Here is a 25,887-nt window from a genome sequence, read left to right as displayed (position 1 = left end):
TATATTTCAAAGGTATATATATATTAGCAGTAGTGATGTGCACAAAGTACATATAAAATTTATACTTGAACTTATATATATATATATAAATTTCATGTAATATATACGATATTTTTTGCACTTTTTGAACTTTATATACAGTGAATATATCCTGCTATGTGGGATATTTTAATGATTTTTTAGAAAAGCTTTTGTAAATTAAAGACTTACATACACGGAATTTCGATTTCCACTCAGATTAAATTAAGACTTGATTCCCTAATCTGATCCGATGTAGGTTGCGTATGGTATTGTTTTTTACTGACCTAATTTTCTTTTTGAAAACTGTTAGTTACGTTTTCACAGGGTGGCTAAAACTCTAAAAAAAAATAAAATTGTCATAAGTACTCTCATTTATAAGATTATTAATAATAAATAATCATGAACCTGAAAACATATATAAGAAACTTATTAAGAAGTCTGATGTTAATAACGTCAGTTTTGTTTTTCCAAAAGACGATAGTTTCCTTTTTGAAAGTTCATTCAGTCATAATGCAACTAAGTGCTATAATGTTCTGCCTAGTAATTAAAAAAATACTAATCATTTAACAGCTTTAAAGAAAATTTATTGATACTGCTCAAATCAATAGGATCATAGATATTGTGTTTATTACGTTAATCAATCTTTAGACCGTTTTAATATTTATTTTTTCTAAAGTATGTAATGTCTTAAAATTTCTATGTCTGTTGATATTTCACGCGTTAAAGTTTGCACTTTGAAACTTGCTATGTATCTTTATTTATCTATCCAATTTTAAAACCTATATTATAAGTTATTTAGTTAAACTTAACCATATTTCTAGTTTTTTGTTCAATGAGTCATTAGGTATAAGAATGGCTTTAAGCTAAACACGGATACACAATTGCATAAATTTTCTTAGAAAATTTATGCAAAAAAATCGGTTGTCCAAATAGCCAATTATTTCCTTTGCCTCCACGACGTTATCTTTTTTAAATTAAATAATGCAATCTATCGATTTGAACGATTAAGTTTAAACGTTAAGTTTAAAGTCAATAAAATCTTAGTTATCAATGTTAATATGTCACTGTGTCAAAAAATGTCAATAAATGTGCTATTCTAAACCCAAGTCGATTAATAAAAATGATTTTTTTAATTTAAAATAGTCATATTTTAAATTTATTTGTTCGCTTCTATTTTCAAAACTTTTCACTAATAGACTGACAATTAGCAAGAACGAAAGTCAGTAAAGAAATTTGACACATATCAATTAATCTTAAAATGTTATTTATATTAAATTTACTATCAAGTGCATGAACAATTTTATTTCAATTCCTTTTGTGTTGAAAAAAAGCTAAACGAATTAGCAAAAAGCAAAATTAATAAGATTTGTAAATTTAATATAATTAATAATCCTTATATTTTTAACACCCCAGTAGATGTTCATTTTAGATACAATCACGGAGTGGTCTGTTAGCAGTTGTTGTTGTCCTGAAATATGTTATTGCAACATCCACTAAATATTAATTGTCATGTATTCTATCAATTTTGTCTATTCTATGTTAAAGTCTGGTATCCATTGATGTATCAACTTTTTTCAAACAAGTCTTTCTTTGAATCGAAAAATATAAACTTGAAAGGAGTCTTTGATCGCATAAGGTAAATGTATTCCTGTCTGTTATTTGTCTAACCTAGTTAAGTAATAAGTATGCACATAATTATCCGTAAAACAATTTTTTTAAACAGCTATAACATCTGGAAATGAGGTTTTCAAAGTCAAATTGGAAAGACAAGAAAAAAACCCTTTGTTATTTAATCCGAATAAAAATCTGAACATTTCAAGTTTTCGTTGTTAAAAATCCGACGTGCACCCGAGTTTCTGAAAAATTTAATAGCCACTTCCGTTGCGCATTCAGTTTATGGATCTCTTATCTTGCTGCCTTATTTTAATAATTTGGACTTTGGGCTCGAAAGTAACTAATTAGATTTTACAGCTAGTTTCATTATATTTAAAAATTCACAAATAAATAGGAAAGTTTAAGCGATTAAACTTTATATTAATATAAAATAGATTAATGCACATATATTTCGTTGCGCTGCGCTGCATTTAATGTGTTATTTGAACCAATTTTGTTATGTTATTTATAGTAATGGAGGTAGCCTGCGGAGAGCACGGCGACTACGTACAAAAACTTGTGGTTGCAGTTAACGCTGGTCGTTGTAATACGGTTTTGTCAAAAGCTCTAGAAGCTACGCAAAAAGTAATTTCCAATGATATCGCCAAAGAGACAACGCAAATTAAATCGAATGGAGATTGCCTCAGCTTGCCTAATGGATCTGCAAAGGGTACTGGACTTGCACCGCCTACTTGCACAACTTCTTTATTAGGTGAGTAATGATTATTATGCAATCTTAATTTTATATCATAAATATTGGTCCAAACTTAAACCTTTACAAATTAAACAATGCTATTTTTCATAGTGTAATTACTTACTTATAGGATCACTTTAAAATTGAATGATTACTTTTAAGAGCATATTGCTTCTAGGTACACGAATCAAGTATATACAGGGTGTTTCAGAACTATGAAATCAAACTTCTAGGGGTTGTTCAGTGCAACAGTAGAATCCATTTGAGTATAGGAACCTATGTCCGAAAATGTGTCACTACGCCACTACAGCCCTAAGACGCGTTTGAATTTAGAAAAAATATTAATTACCTAAATAGGATCTGATGCATTTATTTTTACCTTTTGTATATGACACCATCACAACAATTCTTCAAAATGTCTTCCTCCAACCTCAATACACCGATTTAAACGCCGCACATGATTTCTGCGGATTACACTAAAAATGTGATCCTCGTTTTGAATGATTTCAAATACTGCTGTTATTCGTCCAATTAAGTCTAGCTCTGATTCTACTGGAGTTTCGTAGACTAAAGACTTTACATGTCCCCACAAGAAAAAATCGAGCGACGTTAAATCGGGTGACCTAGGAGGCCAAGAAACTGCTCCACCTCTGGCAATCCAACGGTGCCCAAACCGCTGAGCCAAATACTCGCGTACTTGTACAGCAAAGTGAGCCGGTGCTCCATCATGCTGAAACCACATTTGCTGTCTAACGTTTAGTGGAACATTTTCAAGGATTTCTAGGAGAACTTCCTCCAAGAAACGCAGATAAATAGGTCCTGTTAACCGTTTCGGTAGAAGGTATGGCCCAATTAAATAATCATCAACAATGCCTGCCCATACGTTGACAGACCAACGATTCTGATGTTTTCTTGGCAAAATTGCATAAGGATTTTCTTCGTCCCAAATATGGCTATTCCTACTATTAAAAATACCGTCTTTTGTGAAAGAAGCTTCATCGGTCCACAAAACATATCGTAAAAAATTTGGTTGTGCAATGATGTGATCCAGAAGCCATCGACAAAATTGAACTCTAGGATGATAATCGGCAGCGGTCATACCTTGAACTTTCTGGAAGTGGTAAGGATGGAGTTGTTACTCGTGTAGTACCCGCCAGACAGAAGCGTTACTCGTATTCATATTCTTAGCGACGTCACGTGTGCTATTTGATGGTTCATCGGTAACTCGCTGAAGCACCTCTTCTTCAAATTCGACCGTTTTTACGGTTGGAGCAACACCAGTATCATGCATCTTGGTCTTAAACATGCCTGTCTCAGCGAGCCGCCGATGAACAGCAATAAACTTTTCGTATTCAGGATGCTGTCGTTCGGGATAACATTCATGATACAACCGCGATGTACGTGCATTGCAGTTTATTGCTCCGTATGCCAAATGCATATCCGCCAATTCTTGATTGGTAAAGTTTTCCATTAGCAATAAATGTTTAAAAATTGTAAGCTATAAAATTTTTAAATATGACATTGAGAATTGACTTTGATAAGCGTTGATTTTAAATAATTGTTATTGTGGTATTATGTACAAAAGGTAAAAATAAATGCAGCAGATCCTATTTAGGTAATTAATGTTTTTTATAAATTTTAACGCGTCTTAGGGCCGTAGTGGCATAGTGTATTCCTATACTTAAATAGATTCTTCTGTTGCAGTGAAGAACCCCCAGAAGTTTGATCCTATAGTTCTGAAACACCTGTATAGTCAGATTATCTCACTCATATAAATTACTGACACAAAAAATAAAGAGGTAATTGAGAAGCACAAGGGGGAGCTATTTAAAACAAGCTTTGGAGAACTAGAGGGCAGTGAGTCCTCTAGTCCTCCGTCCGTGGAGGAAAGTGATATGGGTTCCCTATTTTCTATAATATTCTTATGAAAATATAAAATTGTTAATTATTCTTATAGTTTTTAAACTGTTTTGATCCTATTTTGTTATTTAGATTGGTTATTTGAGTTGGTTTGCCGTTCTACTTATGTTTAGTTTAATAGTTTCTCCTATAGGGTCTAATTCTAGTAGTTAATCTTGTCTGAAGTCCCTATTTCAGCTCCAATTTAGGTTATTTTACAGTAAATCCTAGTAGTTTATAGAATTTATGTACTTGGTTGCCTTGACTGTGTTCTCTTTAAAATATTGTCTTTATCGGCAGAAATTAACGTTGATGTTAAAAGGAGTATATTCCTGACAATTTTTTTTTCGCGTAACTGTATTCAAAATAGTATGTACTTAAGTTCCGTTCTAACGGATATCAGAATTAAAGTAATAAACGTAATTCATATTCTCTGCACTTTAAGTGCCAATAATAGTGAAAGTAGTGCCACCAAAGTTCGATGGTAAAGAAGAATGGAGCACCTACTCAGGTCACTTCGAAGCTGGTGCAAAGGAAAATCGCTGGGATAATAAATAAAAAGAAACCAATTTTAAGCTATAATTGAGAGGAGAAGCTACAAAAATTATAAAAATGGTGGCATCTGAGGTTCAGCTTAACTACAATATAGCTTAACTAACTACAGATACCTATGAGATGAGTTAGAACGAGAGTCATATACAAAAAGATTACCACGACCAAGTGATAAGTAAAAAACAACCCGATGAAGAACTTTAAGGCTATTCAATCATGTTGCTCGTTTAGTAAATTTAGCCTCCCTTTTGGCTCAACTAGTTTTGAGAACACATCTTTATAAATTGCTTTATTGACAGAGTTCGAATAGATAGATATAATTAGCTTTCGGTAAAATCTACTAATCGAGTTTAAAATAAAGTAAAAAAATTAAGTTTAATTGAGAAATCGATTACGAGTTCTCTCTATGGCCTAGTATCCCAAGACGGCACTTTTTCTTCTTTTTGTCTCGATACTCTTGGTGACCAATTACAGGTCAATACTTCCTAATACTCAAGTTTTTTCTCTGTCAATTATACATTCTTGGTAACATACTAAACGTTAAAGAATGCCCTAATACTATGAAATACAATTGGAAATCTCCCCTTAAAGACATAAAGATCGTTAGCTTTGATTTTGATCATCGCATGTTGATGTGTAGGTTAAATTAATTTATTTGTTGTTGTTAGACTATAAGTTGCTAGTTTTAAATAGGCGAATTGTTGCGCCATATAGGCTTTGGTCTTTTGGTCAAAGTAAAATAAAATAGTACAGTATACTAGAATTCTTCATAGGCATAATTAAATAATTGTGTGCCACCTATTTGGCAAAAAAGTCTGAGTAATGATCCTGCCAATATAAACCCGAGTCTGCGAATAGTGAGAAAATAAAAAAAAAATTAAAAAATTTCCAATTTATTTGATATTGTTGTTCAATATTAAAAGCTAAATCAATTATTATGCCCTCCTGCACTTTATCTAGATATTTAGATTATTCTAAATTTACATAAATTCAGAGATGGCTTCTATAATAAGAGCGATAATATAAAAGCTTAGAATTTCCTTAATATCATTGGTTTGATTGCAGCTGAGCTAAACCAGAAAATAAAAAGCCACATTCGCCAGGAAGAAAATGTTTTACTTTTAACAAATGAAAAAGACACCATATAAATAAATTTCGAAAAATAAGAATCAATATAATAGCACTCACCTTACATATGAATGATCGCTTTTATAAAGTATTAATATAAGATGCTCAAATAGTTGGAAGAGTAAAAAATATGTAAGGCTTATGCCAATTGGGTCGGTCCGTCGTTCAGATCAGAAAGAGTAGTAAAACGTGTTTCCTTAAGAAAGGAACCTAAATACAGATTCATCGGAAACCAAAAAACGACCATTTGAACAAGGTTATTTTAAAATATAGTAATTCCATTTGCCAACCCGCCTTGCCACCCGATAAAGGCAATACAGGGTGTTTCAAAACTCACTACATATATTTTAAGGGCTTATTCCTGAGGTCAAAATAATACTTTTTCTTCCTATAAACATGGATCCTAAAATGCACCCCCTTCAAGCTACAGCCATCGCAAGAAGTGTAAAAAAATCGATTTTTTAAAACTGTGTCTACAGTTTTGCATAAAATTTAACAAAATTTGGAATACCCCCGTTATTTTAGGCGGTCTATTTACTTTTTATCTTAGAAAAGCCGTAAAACTAATTGTAAGGGGTAAACTGAGGGTGCACACTTTTGATGACCAAAATTTTATGTACGCATACATTTTTTTACAAATTAAGCTACACCAGAATATGGGCCATACAAAAATCTAAATTTTATGTCTCTTGCATTTTTTTGATAATACGAATAGTTTTTAAGAAAATCACCGATTAATAAAAGGCTACCAATAACGTAATAATTAAAATTTAAACAGATAATATTAAGTAGTAGGCTGTGACTATTTGTTTTAGGACATTTTTTAAGGGGCACGACATTTAACAATAAATAGGTAGACTGCTTTTGCTATTGTTGAAACTTTGTTATTGAGGTTTTTTTCAATAAATGGATGAACAATTATTTAAATTAAAGAATGACGGTTTATAAAAATACAAAAATCGGTTAAAAAATTATTTAACATTTATTAACATAATAATTAATTATTTTTTTAAATAAACAATAAACTTCTGAGAAACAAATATTTTTTTAAATAAAAAGTGCTCGAAATACGCACCCCCCGCTGCAATACAAGCCTCCATTCGTCTTCTCATAGATTGTCTTACTTGCTCTAAAATTCCGGGAGTATTTCTTATTGTTTCAAAGGCATCAATAATTTTTTGCCTTAGGACCTCGAGCGAAGGCACTTGACCAGGATTATAGACGACGCTTTTTACATATCCCCAGAAAAAAATATCCAGAGGATTGCAGTCCGGGGAACGTGGAGGCCATGGTATTGGGCCTGCTCTACCAATCCATCTCTCAGGAAACACAAAGTTCAAATAGTCACGCACTGTTATACGGAAATGATCTCATTTCCGTATAACAAAAATGTCTTATTTTGACCTCAGAAATACGCTCTTAAAATATATGTAGTGAATTTTAAAACACCCTGTATAATAAGGTCACAGGCAATTAGTACCATTGGCATGAAATTAGATTAATAGAGATATTCAGACCGATATTTTGAGTGAATTTTGCTAAATTTAAAAGAGAAATACTGAATTTAATTTTTTTACCAAAATTAATGAATAATACTAAAAATACAAAACAAGTACTGTCATAAGACTACAAAGTAAGTTTCTGTAAATAAAACGTGATTAAATACAAATAAAATCCTACAATTAACGTTGTTAACTTAGCAAGTGCTATGTCAATGCACACTTAAAGATAAGGAATGATACTAGCTATTTATAAGGTCACTGTTTTGTGAGTAACGGGGAAAACGTTTAAGTTGTAAAATTATAAAGTATTTTACTGTAATATTAACATGTTACAAGCAATTAATAGTTAAATAATTAAACAATTACAGACTATAATATTTCAGTAATCTCAGTCAAAATATTGAAAGGTATGTAGAGCCGTTCAAATTTAAAGGTTCAAATAAAGGATTTATGAAATGAGCACCCAAAATGCCCCCTTAATATTTAAGTAAACCTTTGTTAAATCCTTTGTTAAAATTAAATCCATAAATTATGCCAAAGGTTCAGTTGTTCGGTGTTATCCAGGTTATAAAATTCTTGGAATAATTCTACGTTCTTGTGTAAGTCTGTAATGCTGGTTTTGGTCTTGGTCATATACAACGGATGTAGCTTACTTAAAGCAAACGCCGGAGTATTTTCTTGGGAGAATCGAATATTCAATGATGAAATAAATGAACTAATGACATTAGTTCCAAAGACCAAAAAACTAAGCGAGGATGTTCCTTGGTAATTTTTAATTGCCGGATTGGACGTGTGGCGAAAGGACATTTTTTCACATACATTGCAAATAGAAAATCTGTCCAATTTCTAATCATATAACGATCAACTTTTTCAACAAGAAATGGTGCGGGCTTTAAACGAGCGGTTTCTATGTGTTTACACCAGTTATCTGGTACTTCCGTCCGAAACTTTCCGCTTAAGATCCCCATATCCTTATCACATTCCATGTAGGAGTGACCTCGAATGGAGAATGTGACTTCAATGGACTTAAGCTTGGAACGATGATGGATAAAGTAATGTAAAAATTTGAACACTGGGAAGTTCTTATTCTGTCCGGAGCACGAATCACAGAATATCTGTAAATTTCTAACTTCAGCAGGTAACTTCAAGGTAATATAATCAAATAAAAATAAGCAGACCTAGTTCGCGCCCTTTTTTCCTACTGTCTCAGGATAAGCATAGAAGAATACGTCAGAATTTGAGAGTTTGTATACAATAAATGAACATAATGATAACTGCCGGCTGTAGTACACATCATTCGTGGATAAATTCAGCATGGGCAAATTTCTTCCGAAATCCATGTATATTGCTTCTGTGTCTGCCTTTGTTCGACTCCTCAACCTGCTTTTTACGTGCGTAGAATACCTCGGCTTTCGCTAGATGTAGTTTTTGTTAAAACATCAAATCCTTAATGCACTTTTCCTCTTGGCATGCATCAATCTGTACTTTTAATTGGTCGCAGAAGCTACAAGTATCACTACGGGGATATCCAAAGGACATATTAAACTTGCTCCAAATATGGAGTTTCATAACTAGCATTAACTTGAGGAAATTTTTCTTTAAACATATCAAACATTTTTTTCACATTTAACTCGGCGGATAAATAATTTTTTTTAGTTTTATTAAGACTGTAGTGGCTTGATCTAGCTTTGAAACTTTTAATGTGTTCTAAAATTTTGTTTTAAGTTTCAACGCTTAGTTTGTGTTTTCTATTCAAATGTCTGCCGCGTTTATCAATAGGTGCAGTTCCACTCATCTAAAGACTCTTTTGTATGGTTTCTGTTCTACGTCTTGTTAAACCATGTAGAGAAACAAACGCATTCTTGCAAACTCGCTCTTTAACTGCTACATTCTCACAAACTATACGCACCTTGTAATAAAACGTTGAAGTTCTCAGGACACTCTCGTCTTCCGGTAATCGAGGTCGGCGCTGAGCCACTGGACAAAGAGAAATTAGACCTGTTAAATAGGCTGTTTGATCATTCCAACTTTTTATTAGATTAAACTTTCGTACAATGTCCATTCTTTCATCTGCAGTTATCTTTTCAAAACATCTGTATCGTCGGCATTGACAGGCATCACCAGTTACATGTAACTGAAGCCCCATTAACTTGGTAGCATCTCTTACCCGACCCGTACATTTTCTCTTTTTTGTGCTTACTGGCTTTGTCTCATGATCTTCACAATCACTCAAATTATTATTATCGATTGTATTGTTGTTCACTAACAGCAATAACAAACAAAACCTTTCTACGCGGATATCGTTAACCTTACTTGCGAAGATATAAACAACGACCGCCAAACGACTAATTTATATACGCGCAAGATAACGACAAAAGTGACTTAACACGTTTTTTCATTGTACTGCGTAGACTTAACACGTTCTTTCCTAGTACACTAATATTTATCCTTGTTAAAACTGGTGACTGGTCACGTTATTCCCCTGTATGGCCGTGTATATAGATAATATACCTTTTAACCTATTATTTTTTCTAATTAGTTCGATTTCACAAATTTCTTGACTTAACACGTTTTTCCCCTGTGGTCTTCATGTATAGTATTATCAGGGAACTCCGCCAATATTCGTTATCATTGTCTGATGGCGGATTACTTCTACGTGTTTGCTTGTGAGCAAGACGTGGAACCGAAATTTTTATAATCATTATTTCATTACTTATTCTATCAGGAAACTCGCGGTCATTTCTGAGAATGTCCTTGATATTTTTGATGTGTTCCCCCACTTCGATCATGTGGATCGATTTAGCTTGCAGTGCGCTAACTACTGGTTCTAAAACTGCTGAATATTTGGCTATTGTTTGTAGAGCAATAATAAACACTGGTTTTATAACGGCTGATATGCAGATTTTCTGGTGGCATAATTTCCCTTTATGGATAACGTTTCTAGAGATTTCACAAGCTCTGGGAAATGTTGAGAAAACTTTCTGATTGTTTTATATTTTTCTATCACACAATCGTGATAGGCTTGGAGCGTAATTTCGACGTGTAGTCGATTCTCTGAAAAACGCTATAACATCCTTTACAGTGGTGACAGTATTTCTAATTTCTGCATTCGCATCATTCACAACAAGGTTGAGTTTGTGACTTGAACAATGAAAATATAAATCACGAGAATATTTTTTCTCAAAATGGCTTGTACGCCACCCTCTTTTCCTACTATTATAGAACAGCCATCGAATCCAAACCCTACGCAATCTTCGGTTGGGAGGTTAGAACTAATCAAGAAATTGTCAATTGCTTCGGCAATTGCTGAAGCATTTTGTGCTTTCAGTTCAACGAACCCTACAAATTCTTCTCTGATTTTCTTTTTGCTTTCGTCGTAGAATGGTACGCCTATTGACAGCTGTTCTTTCCCAGCTACGTCTGCTGTTTCATCAGCTAAGACTGCGTAAGCCATGGTCTTCTGAACCTCACTTATTATATTCTCCTTAATAATTTCGCTACATAAATTTATCAATTCGTTTTGTATTTTTGACATTGCGATGGCACTTTTTTAGGTGACTCTTTAATTTGTCGTCCCCTGAATTGATTCTCAACTTCAATAAATCTAATAAAATACCCTCATCTGTTTGTTTTTCCCCAAGAGGCATATCACGTGTATCGCAAAATACTATACAAAAAATAATTAATGACAATATTTGTTTGTTTTCATCGATTGCCGTCGCTTGGAATGTACTAGCCATGGTGCATATTGATCCAACCTTCACCAAAAGCTTTCTGGGCGGGATACAAGGATTTTGTACCAACTACCTCTTTTTTTCCGTCGATAGCTGTATAGCCAACCCAACATAACGACCCAGATCATTTTCATGATAGCCTTCCTCCACTATAATTTTAGGATCGACGTTGACGTCATAAGTTTGTTGGGACGTCGATGGAGAAGAATAGTCGACAACGGATATATTTATAGGTTCTGCTGGAGAATGTAATGCTTGTCCAATGTTAGCATGCAATGATTTTGGCATTACATAAGTAGTTTTATCCTGGTTGTCATTTTTATCGCTTCCGCTTCCACTGCTATTTTCCCACCTTTTTTTCTTTTTTCGCGTGTTATCCCTAAAAAATAGATACACAAAATTACTCTTACGGTATTTAGGCATAGGACGAAAATAGGAAAATCAATCCATTTCACAGAATAATATTTCCAGTCTCCAATTGTTATGTAGAAAATACTCGACTCTCGACTCTATTTCCGTCCTTGTCTCATACTTGCTATCACTGCCTTTCCTTTCCAGCTAGAACGTTCTTCGTGGTATTGCTATTAAAAAAAATAAGTTGATGCTATTTCAGATTTCTGTTATTCTCTTTACTGGAAAAAGTACTGTCGTCCGTAACTAGATAGCGCTAGATGTTGTCGTCTCCCAATTATATTCGGCTTTAGATGGCTCTGATTGTCTCGTCGGGAGCGGAAAGTACAAGATGCAACGGTTTCGCGGGAGATTTAAATTATATTGAGTCGCCAATAGTATACTTACTATATCGAATATTGTAGAACATTTAATGATAGATATAAAAATATTAAATCAAAATATCTGACTGAAAAGATATTTTGTTTCTAACACTTCATTGTGCGCAGAGTAGGTAACACGTTTTTAATTCCCACTTGCCAGGAAAATTGACGTTTATTTTTTTTTTGCCCCTACCTGGGTGCGCCCCTGATAATTTGCTTAATAATTTTAAACTAAATGCATCATAAAGTGAGGAAAAAAGATTAGGTTTTTCAATTATTCTAAAATAATTAAATATAAACTATTATAAATAATATTAACTTTTTACATGTATTATTCGAAATGACCACCTTCTTGTCTAATGCACTCTCTGGTTCTGTAAATTACGTTTGCTACAACCCTTTCTATGTTCCCGGACTTATGCTTTGAAAAGAAAGAATAGAAATAACTCTTTCGTCAAACTGATGCTGCTGGTTGGAAAGTGTGGGAGGTCCTATTAAAAATACATATTTCTAAAAACCGCTAAAGGAAGTTCTGAATATTGTAAAAAATATCATTTATTAGATACTGCAACTACTTAATTAAAAACTAAAATAAAAAGTAGCACATGCTGTATCATTGTTCTTACAATATTATTTTCTATCGTAATAGTGTTACTTTCGATTAAACAGGAAATGACGGAAATCAACTGAATATATCGAAAGATGCTCTTATAATAATTTCATTGATATATCAAATTCCATTTTATGTTAAAGACTAAAATAGTTATTAAGTGTTGCCTTTTTTCTGTGACACCTGGTATAGGTGTGATACTTATTAACCAAAATTTTATATTTCAGACTCATCAGAAAATTTAACGCAAGACAAACATGGTTTTCCGACCTCCGGATTCCACCAATTTCTAGTCCTATTTATGAGAAGTGTTTGTATTATATTTAGGTAAATATTTGTTCATAATTAATTAATTTTCAATAATCTATATATTATTTTTTTCAGAGATAAGACGCTAACAAGGCTTAGATTAGTAGCACATTTCATAGTAGGAATTTTAATAGGAGCAATTTTTTATGGTATTGGCAACGATGCAGCGAAAGTGATGAGCAACGCTGGCTGCCTCTTTTTTACTGTTATGTTTATGATGTTTACCGCTATGATGCCTACAATATTAACATGTAAGTTCAAAAATGTATAAAAGATCAGTATCGATGATAAACAAGATGTCTATTCCATACAATACACCGATCGTATTAAAACTAGGCTACAAAACTCCCAAATAAGTATTTTTCTAGTAAGATATATTATAAAGATATATAAGAACTTATTTATGTGAAATTTAATACTTTTCATACTTCTAGATTTCAAAGAGCCTCTGAGCGTAGTGTAGTGAAGCGAATAGAGTCTTATGAGTTTGTCGTAATGATATAAATTAACTTTATTTAAGTTTTTACAACTATTTTCTTTTAATTGAATTATTTTTTTTTAAACAAAGTTAGTTCAGCTTGGAGTCTAAGAATTGCTCCGTGTTTAAAAATCCTTGAAAACCCATTCTCAGACCCAAAGTCTATAATATAAATAAAAGACCCAAGTTTTTTAATTTTTTATTTGAAAATAGAATAGATACGCAAATACAGTGTATAATATAGTGACTGTATATGCTTAAATCATTAAACTTGTGCTAATATATTTTAAACAAGGGAAGTTATAATATAAATGGTACATAAGATAATGATTGAAAGAAATGCACCCTATATCTGCTCACATTTTTTAATACTTTCCACAAGTTTGGTTAAGATATCTTGATGATGTGTTTGTCGTGGTAGACAAAAGAAAATTCAATAATAATGATTTTGTAGAATATCTTAAAAAGTGTTCTGCATCGTAGATTAGGTTTAGGTTTAGGTTTTTAACATAAAATACCTAGCATACGTCTCTTGGTACATACATCATTTATTCTTAGTTTCTCTAAGTATGTCAATGGCTATGACGACAGTAACAATGATAGTGTTAACCTTAAAAATTGAAATTTTACCATGTGAAACTTTTTTGTTGCAAAAACTTTAATAGTTTTATCTAAATCTAATAACCACACGTTGTCATTTTCAATAGATATAAGAGAAAGTGTAGAGTCTTTCTGAAGCCATTATATTTTTTAAATAATTTTTGATTAGTTTCAGCCTGGAAAAAAAGCGCGCTGAACTAAAAGTTGGTAAAAAAAGAATACAAACAATATTCATTTTTATAAAACTGCAACTGGAGCAGGAATTTTTAATTAAAATAAACTCAAGCAGCTCCTTTACTGAGGTTTGAACATTATCAAAATGCAATTAGTTGCTGTGTAACTGGTTCGCCAATATCATTTTAGTATTAGTTCTTAAAGTTTTTGCCGCATTATATTTTTCATCTTTACTTAGTGATAAAAGCTTTTCATGTATAGGCTTAAAAGCTCTTACTATAATTTGAACACTTTGCGACCTACCTGTAAAATGTCAATCGCACTCGACAAAATACAGAAAATAGGCCATATTTTAAGTTGCGATACAGGCAAATCCATAATTACCAGTTGTTACAACTACACTTAAAACTATAGAAAGTTAGTAAGAACTAAAAAAATTAAAACTTTGTTTAAAGAGAAAATCACGGTTATACAGGACCGCATCACGGTTATACAGGACGTTTAAAATAAGGATAAGCAGTATGGATCTCGGAAACGATAGAAGATACCAAGTGGTATAATTAGAGGAAAGTTGCGCAATATAGTTTTCTTTTATAACAAAATATTATAGATTTCAAATACTTCCTAAATTTTGGAAAAAACTGAAATTTAGCAAAATCGTTTTAATTTTTTCCGGCGTTATTTGAAAATATATAACAAAATTATTTATTAAATGAATACATTATTTTCTCGCCTATACGATGACACCTCTTTAATTTCAAAATACGACTTGTCTTTAGATTGCCATCATAAACTTTGTTTGTCCTTGTCGGCGCTGTATTGACCATTTGCAGTTTTGAATAGTCCTTTTAATTACCTTTTTAATGAGGTATCTTGTATTTCGAATGAAGATTTAGTGTCACCACTATAATATTATATACCTATTTCTCTTTCGCTCACGGAGCTTACTTACCAAAATTTTGTGTTCGAAATGTGATTGTGATACACTGCCAAAAAGGTAATTAAAAGGGCTGTTTAAAATTTCAAAGTTCCAAGACGTCGCCCATTATAATGGAAAGTGTATACAGGGTGACCCCTTTGAACAGGCTGACATACATCCCTAAATTCTTAACTAGAAAGATAAATGGTAAAATGATACATCATCTTGAAACTATTATACAAATTAAATTATATAAAAGAAGCAGATTTTATGGTAAATGAATTAAGAAATAAGACTTCTTCATCTAGCATTATTTCTACTTCACCTGAGGACCTTAATCACTACTTTGTTAATGTAGCTAAAAATTTAATGGCTACCATAACATCTTCTCACGATCCTCGTTCATATCTCCCAAATGAAAATTTACACAGCTTCTTTTTTACCCCCATTGTATCAACAGAGCTTCAAATTACAATTAATGAAATAAAAAACAAATCATCATCTGGTACAGATGGGCTCACTCTTAAAATGTTTTCCAATCTGCCAAATTGCACCTTAATCCATCTAACAAACTTAATTAACAAGTCATTCCAAAATGGAGTCTTTCCTACCTGCCTTCAAACAAGCTTCAAACTATCGCCCAATCGCACTCCTTCCCACTTTATCAAAGATCATTGAACGATTGGTTAAAAAAAGGCTCTTATCGTTTCTGTTTAAATATAAAATTCTTGCTTAAAAGTGCACAAATGATGCTATGTTTTCTCTCTTTAATAGTGTTTACACCAGTATAAATAATAATCATTCAACAGCAAAAATTTTTTGTGAGTTCTCCAAGGCTTTTGATTGTGTAAACCAAAACATCTTAATTGACAAATTGAATCACTATGGGTTCAGAGGAACGCCCCTTGAATGGTTTAAATCTTATCTCAGTTACAGAAATCAGCTTGTAAAGGTTGATACGACGAAGTCTTCTTGCAAACCAATAGAATAAGGGGTACCTCAAGGTTCAGTCCTGGGCCCTATTTTGTTTCTGATTTTTATAAATGACATGTCCAATCTTAACATCAGTGACAAAATCTGTCTTTTTGCTGACGATACTAGCTTTACATGGAGCAATCCGGATTCTAGGGCACTACATGCTACTATTTCTAATGATTTAATTACCATTAAATTGTGGTGCGATTCTAATCTTCTGTGCCTAAATGTCTCAAAAACTAAAATCTTATCATATAAAACTACTATTCAACCCTTTGTACTTAACAACACCAGTTTGGACGTTGTTGAATCTGTGAAGTTCTCGGGACTTAATGTTGACTACTGCCTAAAATGGGACTTGCATATTGATGCCTTATATAAAAAATTAAGTTCAGCATGTTTTGCCTTAAGATCAGTTTCCAGGGAATTAAGTTTTCAAACATCAAGAACAGTTTATTATGCCCTTTTTGAGTCACATCTACGTTACGCCCTTCCATTCTAGGGCACATGCGGTGTGACTCAATTTGAGCGCATCTTTAAACTCCAAAAGAGAGCAGTTCGGTATCTGCTTGGACTTAATAGCAGAGCTCACTGTCTAGAAATCTTTAAAAAATACAAGATACTTACTCTTCCCTCTTTATTCATATTGGAATCTATTTGCTTAGTACGCAAACATAAGTCAGAAATGCCAAGTAGGCCGTCTCACAATTATTCATTTCGCAACGCAGTTCATGATCTTTATCTGCAAACTCCTCGGTCCGAGTTAGTAAAAGCTCTATTCTATACAGAGCCAAAAAGATGCATAATCATTTGCCTTTGGAAATTAAATCAATTACTTCTTTTCCTCGATTTCATAATGCTTTGAAGGCATACTTTCTGGAAAAAGCCTCGTACGCAGTGGAGGATTTTTTTCTAGGGTAACTTTTTGGGCATCGCAAACACACTGGCTCTTTTTATGTCTTAAAATAGAAAATATATTAGTTTTTTTTTCTTTAATAAATGAATTGCACTTTCATTTTTTATTTAATTAATTTACTGTCATTGACCATTGTGTTTATTTTCATTGACATTTTATACATTATGATGTATATTGACCAGGTACATTGTTTTTGTACAGTTTTGCATGTATTTATTTTGTTTGTATATTTATTTTTATTTTTATTTTTATTTTGTGTGTTTTGTTTTGTTTTTATATATTTTTTTTATTAGCTTTGTCTACAAAATTTTGTAATTTTTTGACAATAAAGCATATGATTGATTGATTGGTGACATCAATATTAGTAAGAATAACAGTAACAATACCAAACAGACCTTGCCTCTTGAAAATTATACTAGCCTGAAACTTCCAGTCGGACCAGTTATCCCCATTTAGTCTTTTTCAAAGTCGAATTACTCTCGGACATTTTTCGGTTTTTATGTAACTTGGTTTTTGAGCACTTTCCCACACTTTTTTCATTCGAAAAAATTTCAAGTTCATTACATTAGCCTTTTACCACTCCAATCACTCGCGATATGGGACATAACCCGTTATTATTTTGATATTCATAGACCGCAGAAATAAAAAAAGAGAGTAATTATGGAGAATAGCGGCTTTTGTCAAAACTAACGGAAAATGGTCAGGTTTTTTGCAAAATGTGTAGATTTGGATATATATTTTTCACTAAGAGTAGCGTAAAGCCAAATTTTATCACGACAAGGGTGTTACCACGCACTAAGGCACTCACTATGGAACGTAATTAATCATTCGAATAACCCTGTATTCGATTAGTTTTGTCAACAAGCAGGTGACAACTGAGGTGAGGTTAGATGTGGTGTTGCAAGTTCTGTCGTCGACTGCGTTTTGTCGCTTTGCAGTTTAAGCCTTGTCCCCAAGTGGCTGACTCATAAGTGCCTTGTCTAAGTGAAAAATTCAATCTATATTTTTTTAGCCACGTGAAATGGTAGATATTATGCGTAAAATAAAATAATATGATATTCATAAAAAGTGTTTTTACGTTTTCTTGTAACTGAGTCCGTTATTAAAAAAAAAGAATTGATTATTTCTAGTGTGTTGGGCTCGGTTGTATTGGATTGGGACTAAATTGATGATGTTGGGGGCGCGAGCCCGACCATTTTTCGTTAGTTTTGGTAAACGCCGCTATTCTCCATAATTACCCTCTTTTTTATTTCTGCGGTCCATGGATATCAAAATAATAATGGGTTATGGGTTATTACCGAAAAAATTTTTTAACTTTATTAACTTTTTGTATGGAAACAGCAAAAAAACAAAATGGCCGCCATAAGAAAAAAAGAAGTTGAAATGGTTGGATGGAAACTCAGAACCAAAACATCGAAAACAAAAACTGAATTCAGGTATGCGTTGTCCTTAAAAAGTTGTCCCAATAATGTTTTTACAGATTTTAAAAATACGTTGAAATAAAAAAAAATACAGCCCTTTTTCCATAATGCAACTTTTTGATTTTTTCCAAATATTTCAAAATCGGAAAAAGATAAAATCGTTCTGAAAGCGGCACTAAATTGGTAACCAAAGGCCCTACAACTTTCCCCATTTAACCAATTTTCTATCTCTTATAGTTTCCAAGATACCCATACACGTACACCCAATTTGGGCCAAACTGTATATGTTTAAAACTAAATTTTTACATTCACCATTTTTGTCATTATTCTTTTATCATTCGCTGTCAATGAACTTCCAAGGAGAGTATCGTCATAACAATGCCATGCACATATAGGTGGCGCTACGCACACAAACAACACACTGCCAATTTCGATGCATAGTTCAAAACCAAATTTAATGATATTTCATTAAATGCTAAAACAGTCCAAGATGGCAAATGAAAGACTGGCTTTGGATATTGTGTGCCAGAATATAAAAATGTTATTAAAATTTACAATTTTAATGAGACCTAAATTATTAAAATAGATTAAGTGATATATAGAATCCAAAATATTCTAAATTTTTACGTATTTTTTTTATTTTCAGTTCCATTGGAGATGTCTGTATTTGTACGGGAACATCTAAATTACTGGTATTCGCTCAAAGCATATTATTTTGCAAAGACTTTAGCTGATATACCATTTCAAGTAAGTTAAATAAATATTATTTTCTAAAACATGTATTTTAGATTTATAAATGTCCAGTTATAAAAAACAATTTTCTAATTTTTCAGATAGCCTTAACGACGTGTTATATAGTAGGAGTATATTTCATTACTGATCAGCCTTTAGATCCCACAAGATTTTTTATGTTCTTATTGATAGCGGTGCTGACTGCTTTAGTATCACAAAGCTTCGGACTTTTGGTTGGCGCTGCTTTTAATATTGAGGTAATATTTTTTCTGAATATTTTTGGGCTATAATATTATTTTTATGTATTTTTTATAGAGCGGAGTATTCCTTGGTCCTATTTCTACGATACCCATGGTCCTATTTTCCGGGTTCTTCGCCAAACTTCAAGACATTCCTTTTTACTTTCAATGGTTACCTTATCTCAGCTACGTAAAGTACAGCTTCGAAGGAACTATGGTCGCCATTTACGGCTTAGATCGGCCGAAACTAAGCTGCACGGCCGATTACTGTCATTTCAAGTACCCTAAAAGTTTTCTAGAAGAAATGTCATTTAAAGGAGACATGATGACTTACTTTATTGATATTGCGGTACTTTCAGGCTTGTTTGTATTTCTTCGGATATTAGCCTTTTTCGTACTCCGAATAAAATTATTCCAAAACCGTTAAGTTATAGGTGAAGTATGAATGTTTCGGTAATATCAATGGACTAAGCTTTTAGAACTGAAAAAATAACGACTTTTATTGCTTTTTTGTTAAAGTTATTATGATAATTTTTCAGTTCTTAAATATTTTGTACAATATACAAAGATTATTAAGGCAAGAGGGTTTTCTTAGATTACAAGTAATTTTCAATTAGATTGAAAAACAATAAAAATTAAATTCTAAATTACGCCTAAAGAAATATCAAATTAATATTTTATTTGGCAGGGGAATCACAGCATGTAGGACCATTATTTTTCAACTATAAAGGGGTTTTTAGAATATTATTTTAAATAAAAAAATGAAATCTTGAATTTAGTGTCGATAAGCTTTCTATACAGTAATCCGTGTATGTCAAGGATGCAATTTTCAACACTTAAATAATGTGGTAAATGCATTTATATAATTTATTTTAATACATATTTTACACATTTCAATCTTTAACTTTACATACGAGTTGAATATTCGCCAGTCGTCTGTGAAGTCTTTAAACGATACCTTTGACAAATAAACCGCAAAATAGAATATTGCTAGAGGCAGCTATAAACATAATTTGTTTTCTTTTATTGCATTTTTTTTAAATTTTATAAAAGTAATTAGGAGAAAATTTTTTTATTCTTGCTAGTTTACCTCTAGAGGATGTAATGACGTATGAAAGCTATACCAACTTAAAGATTAAGTACTATAATAAAAATTAAACGATAGATATGCAAGCAGTTCAAAAAAGGTATAAGCATTAGAATTTTGGCATAAATTAAATAGATCATATTTCAAGAATCAAATAAAATGTTGTACATGGTGCTCGTTTCCCTCTATAAAAACTGAAGATTATTTATAACCTGTTTATACAATTCCCTTGAAATTAATCGTATTTGCTCCCAGATTTTTTTCATTTGATTTGTATCCGCTTATTGCGTCTCACTTTTAAGGTTAACTCTGAAGAAATAATTCAGAGGCGACAAGTCCTTGCTCCTATCGAGACAGCACAAATCTATCTAATAGACATCCAAAGATATCCTCTTTTTTAAAATATGAGTGTCCAGTGGATAGTACTATCTTGGTTCTTTTTTTAAACACATCCAATGTCTTTTTGTTATTGTTTGACCTTTTGTTGGCTTTTTGTTATTGCTTATTTTATTGAAGCTTATTTAATTGAATATTTCCCAATGGTTTCTCATTTTTTTCAAGCGTTAGAATTTCATAAATCATCATTCGACCAGTAATGGATGTTTATTGTAGCTATACAAATATGGCTCCAATGGCCTCTAAAATCTATACATTGGACTCGGGTAAACAAACTATAATTTTTAAAACATCTTTTATAAGACCAATGAAACTCCATTCGATAAAAATAGCTTAAAATATGTTGGCTTGTACAAATTAATTATATACAACTTACACTTACAACTTACAAATATATTATTATCCAGAGGATGTCCATAATTAATCCATGAATATTTCGAAGACTGGACTAATGCAGGACATCCATTGGAGAATGTTGTTTGGGTAGGAGTTCAGTGAATATTGATTGCTCCTCATATTAAATTCACTTAATGCGGAATTGTTGAACTTTACTTTATAAAAGATGATTCTTATATAAAGGGCGTTTCAATAACAGCGCAAGATTTCAGTGTTCAATAAACCATTGTTTTCTGTACCAAAGTATTGAAAGATTTGCTGATGTAGAAAACATACATTTGGGAATCAAAATATGTGAAACAAAATAGCTTGTAAATATTTGGCATATGCTCACCCTCTTAACAATTGCCAATAACGTTATTGTATACATGTGGTAGTATTTTATTGATACAGCATCTAATTTCAGTTTTAAATAATTAGATGGCTTATTGGCATAAACCTGTGAATTAAAATAACCATACCCAGAAGTCTAAAGGCCTAAATCGAGAAATGACACGACCAGGAGCAAACTTGTGCAAGATCATCAATGTTTCTATTGTTGTTGCAAGATCGTCAACGGTATGACAAGGGGCACCGTCCTGCTGAAACCACACGTCTTCAAGATCAATTGCATCCAAATGAGGTACAAGAAGCTGTGTTATCATAACACGATATCGTTTGCCATTCATCGTTACTGCATCATCTTCTTCGTTTTCGAAGAAAAATGATCCAATTATTTCTCCAAACCATAATGCACACCATACAGTAACCTATTGTAAATTCGTTGTTTTAGGATGAATCATTCATGGATTTTTTAAGTTTTACCTATTATCGAAGCTATCGAAGTAAAAATGCACCTCATCGCTGAAAATGATTTTGTTTGCAAAATCAGCTGGTTGCTCAAGGATCCAATGGCTGAATTCTCTTCGCTGTGCATGGTCTGTTGGCAGAAGGTGTTAAGTCAGTTAGAGTTTATGGCTGTATATCTTTAGTGAGAATTCGCTAAAGAGTGGCTGTTTTTTCAATTCTTCTGACCGATGACGAATTGATGTCTCTAGCGTTTCTGTCACACTCTCGCAAACTGCCCTGCGCTGTGATTCAAAAATCACGACTTGAACTCGATACGATCATGACTTTAATTCGATCGCAATTCAGTGGTGACGAGAAGGATGATTCTAAAATTCAATCGTCGGCCAAACTCGTTTAATTTGATTTGATTTAGGTTTGTTGGTATATATTTTTTATATTCCCTGACATTTGACAGATGGAAGTGTCAATTGTCTTTTCTATTAATAAACACTTTCAGAATTTTTATTTGTTTTTTAATTTTTTTGCCTCCGTGTATTTCTATTTAAATATATACTCATATTATTTCTTTAAAATGAAAGAATGTGGTTTAAGACGACCACTCATGGAAATCATGAAAAATTGCAAAAACTTGTTGTGTTCGTTTACAAAAACTTTTGGTTTTAATATGGCAACATGGTTGCAATCAAAATCAAAAATTAGCACCTATAATACCAGGGAAATTGGATCTCTCCATAAATGCTGATTTATTAAGCTGTCTCTCATATTATTATCTTGTATTTGGAAAATTAATGAATCGGTCACAAAGGTAATTGTCAATTATTTTAGTAATTTTATGGATCCAACGACTTGCAGGACTTTCGTTAATTTCAAAATTAAAATCTTGTCCAATGCTTCTTTGGTAACAACCTATGGAATAAAATCTTGACATACTAAAATTGCCAATTTAATGGTAACTCGACTTCCTCTGCCTCCATTATTGACACGAGGTTGTGGAAAATAGGGTCAAATTAGATCTATTAATAGATAAACAGTCGATGAAATAAATACGTTTAAAAAAGGATGCACGTATTAAATAAGGAAAAAGCTATATCGTCTGGTAGATACGATATACACAAGCGTATCGTCGACAAATCATTAAAAACTAGTCAATCCGCAAGACACTCACGATTGAAAATTTTATTTAGAATCAGTCATATCGAGTAATCGGGTCGAATCGTAATTTTTTTCCCAGTACTGATATTTTGTTCTGAACGACCTCTACGAGGTCGTGTCGTATATTTCACATCACTAACCAAACCAGTACTTCCAAATTTTTTGATTATTCTTTTAAAGTAAATTAATTAGGAACAATATTTTGACCGAACATTGGACGAACTTTACAAATAGTGGCAATTAAACTTCTACCAGTTCGGCATTAATTTTTGACAATCAGGAGGTGTTGTTCTGCAGTGTAATGCTCCATGCTTAATAACTCCCATTTGTCAACTTTTGATTTGCACGTTATAATCTTGTGACACTATGACTGTCAAACTTGACGCGTAATTCAAATCTTGCGCTCTTATTGAAACACCCTTCAAAATAAAAAAGCGCATTATCCGTAAATGGCTCTATTGCAACTGAAATTGCTCAAACCGCTTTACACCTGTTGGCGCTGTCACATTTGAAGAGGATATCTTTTAATATAACATATCGTTTAAGTGGTTTCTTACCTTGAGACATGTTATGAGAATTTTCTGTTGCCATGCAAACGTTTTGATTTCAATATTTTTTACATAATAACCAGTAATAGAGTCAAATATGTATCTGTTTTGATGTATTTGTTTGTGAAACATGCTTTGACCGAGTAAGTAGTAGTAAGTAGAAAAAAAATTAAAAAGGGAGAGCAAGAAAAGACTAATGTTGCTACTACTAATTCCTCTCACTTACTTTTATCTAATTTTGCCCTATCCCTATGCTTTTGATTTCTGAAGGTCATTAAGATTATTCTTCAATAACGAGCAATATTCCCCCTGTTCTCTTTATAAGTCTTTGGTACTTCTCTTTTTACCTTTTTTGAATGTATGGAAAAATACCTAAATATATCCTATTAGGTTGGAATGTGTATTTATTAAATCTTTAAATATACGATTTAATTTTATAACTACCCTGGGCGCCTAAGAAGCATACCATTAAATTAATATGTACTCTATCTATTATTTATTAAATTTAAGCTTAGTCCATTCTTAATCCCTTTTTGCAATGTGATAGTAATTATTGACAAAAGAAAAATAAAAATAGTTATTATAATTATATTTAAGTAAGCAGGTTCGGACATTTTGTGATTATTTTATTTTAGGCAGGATCAGGATACTAATTTAGTAAATACATTCTGAAGGAAGTAAAAATAAATAAGCAAATTATAATAGCAGCTCTAAATATTTAAATACTTCAAAGCAACATAAAATAAGGGCGTTTGTTAATGATTAATTGCTACTTGCACCGGATTCTAAACATTGATTAACTTTTAACAAAGATTTAAGAAAAATAAGTTAATAACTGCTTAACCAATTTTAGTTTTTTTTTTATATATTCCACCTAGTTTATATATCAAAGTTCAAAATTTCTTTAAGCTGACTCACGAACGTCAAAAATACTCTTAATTCAGCTTTTGTTTTGATGTATTTTGTTTGTGTTTTTGCCGAGTTTGATTGTAAGGATGGATTTTGATTAGGAAAGACAGGCTTAGGGCTTTTTACGGCATATCGTACTCATGCAAGAGTAGAATTAGGCATAGTCTAAAAACTATTGTTTTTGGAGTGATTTTCATAGATGATCACATATTATCTAAGAAGAAAGTCTTTTAGTATTAATTTCGGACCTTAGTGATTCTCAAATATGAGCCCTCATTACATTAAAGTCTATGGGCCCCAATTTATTCAAATAATTACTAGTGTGCATTTCTACCAAATCTTTTATAATGAAAATACGGTGAGGTTTAGGATTTAAGAAACTTATCTTTTTTTGTTCTTAAACTTGGTAATGAATTTATCCAATATGTTAAAGAACACGGTGTAAGTAGCTACAACGTACCATAGCAAATGTAATGCATATAGTAGAATGCATAATATTGATTGCAAATTAATATATTATATAGGTTCAGGTTATTTTTATTAAGGACGTTGTTTTAAATAAAATCACAAAAATACATTTTAGCATCACATTATTTTTGTATAATTTTACATTGATATTATTTAATTAGTAAACCACCCTGCGTAAAAGTATTTAAAAATGCTTTATGTTCTTAAAACACGTTTAGTATTCCAGTTTAAAGTAATTAATTTAAACTTCAATTGAAATTGTCCTACAATTTTTTAGTACGTTTTGGCAGTTGACTAGCATTTTATTTTAATACCACTTTTGTTAATTTTAACTTTTTTATAACAATGAAAAATTATACCGAGAAATTTTTTAATAATGAAGTGTAAAGCTTAGAGTTATATAATAACAATAAGTTTACATTGCAAAATGTAGATAGTCTGTAGAATGTATCAGTATCTAGATGTTTTATTTTTGTATTATTTTAGGAATATTTAAAATTGAGATTAAAATATTTTCACTCAATCCTTGTACCTATAGTGATGTATTTATGTAGTTTTAATTACTCAATATTTACAAATACATTTTTTATATCTGCTAAAGGATTGTTTTATTGGGTTTAAAAAGGATTTGGAATTAGTAGAAAAGTCAAAGAATGGAAGTATCAAATTATTCAATGCATTAATAGATGGCTTGTGAGTAGTAATCATCATTTTCGGACAAGTTTCAATATTTTTTGTCTTTTAGGGGACTATTACCGAAATTTACTTTATAAACAGTCACATTTTGTTATAATTTTGATTTAGTCGTGTTGA

General features: G+C 32.0%; 1 protein-coding gene across 5 annotated transcripts in view; it reads left to right on the top strand.

Moving 5' to 3' along the window:
- Nucleotides 1–25,674, top strand: part of LOC126744686 (ATP-binding cassette sub-family G member 4) — a 216,363-nt gene extending 190,689 nt beyond the window's left edge. For all 5 annotated transcript variants that reach the window (XM_050452196.1, XM_050452200.1, XM_050452199.1 and 2 more), the window contains 6 exons: nucleotides 2,147–2,386; nucleotides 12,794–12,893; nucleotides 12,951–13,126; nucleotides 19,005–19,105; nucleotides 19,192–19,347; nucleotides 19,406–25,674. In XM_050452196.1, the coding sequence (XP_050308153.1) occupies nucleotides 2,147–2,386; nucleotides 12,794–12,893; nucleotides 12,951–13,126; nucleotides 19,005–19,105; nucleotides 19,192–19,347; nucleotides 19,406–19,756 (1,124 nt within the window). In that variant the 3' untranslated portion in view covers nucleotides 19,757–25,674. The remainder of the gene's footprint in view (nucleotides 1–2,146; nucleotides 2,387–12,793; nucleotides 12,894–12,950; nucleotides 13,127–19,004; nucleotides 19,106–19,191; nucleotides 19,348–19,405) is intronic.
- Nucleotides 25,675–25,887: the final 213 nt, after the last annotated feature.

Source organism: Anthonomus grandis, chromosome 14, assembly GCF_022605725.1.
Source record: "Anthonomus grandis grandis chromosome 14, icAntGran1.3, whole genome shotgun sequence".
Taxonomy (NCBI): domain Eukaryota; kingdom Metazoa; phylum Arthropoda; class Insecta; order Coleoptera; family Curculionidae; genus Anthonomus; species Anthonomus grandis.
Note: the sequence above shows the minus strand (reverse complement) of the source record. Positions and strands in the feature narration are given on the sequence as shown.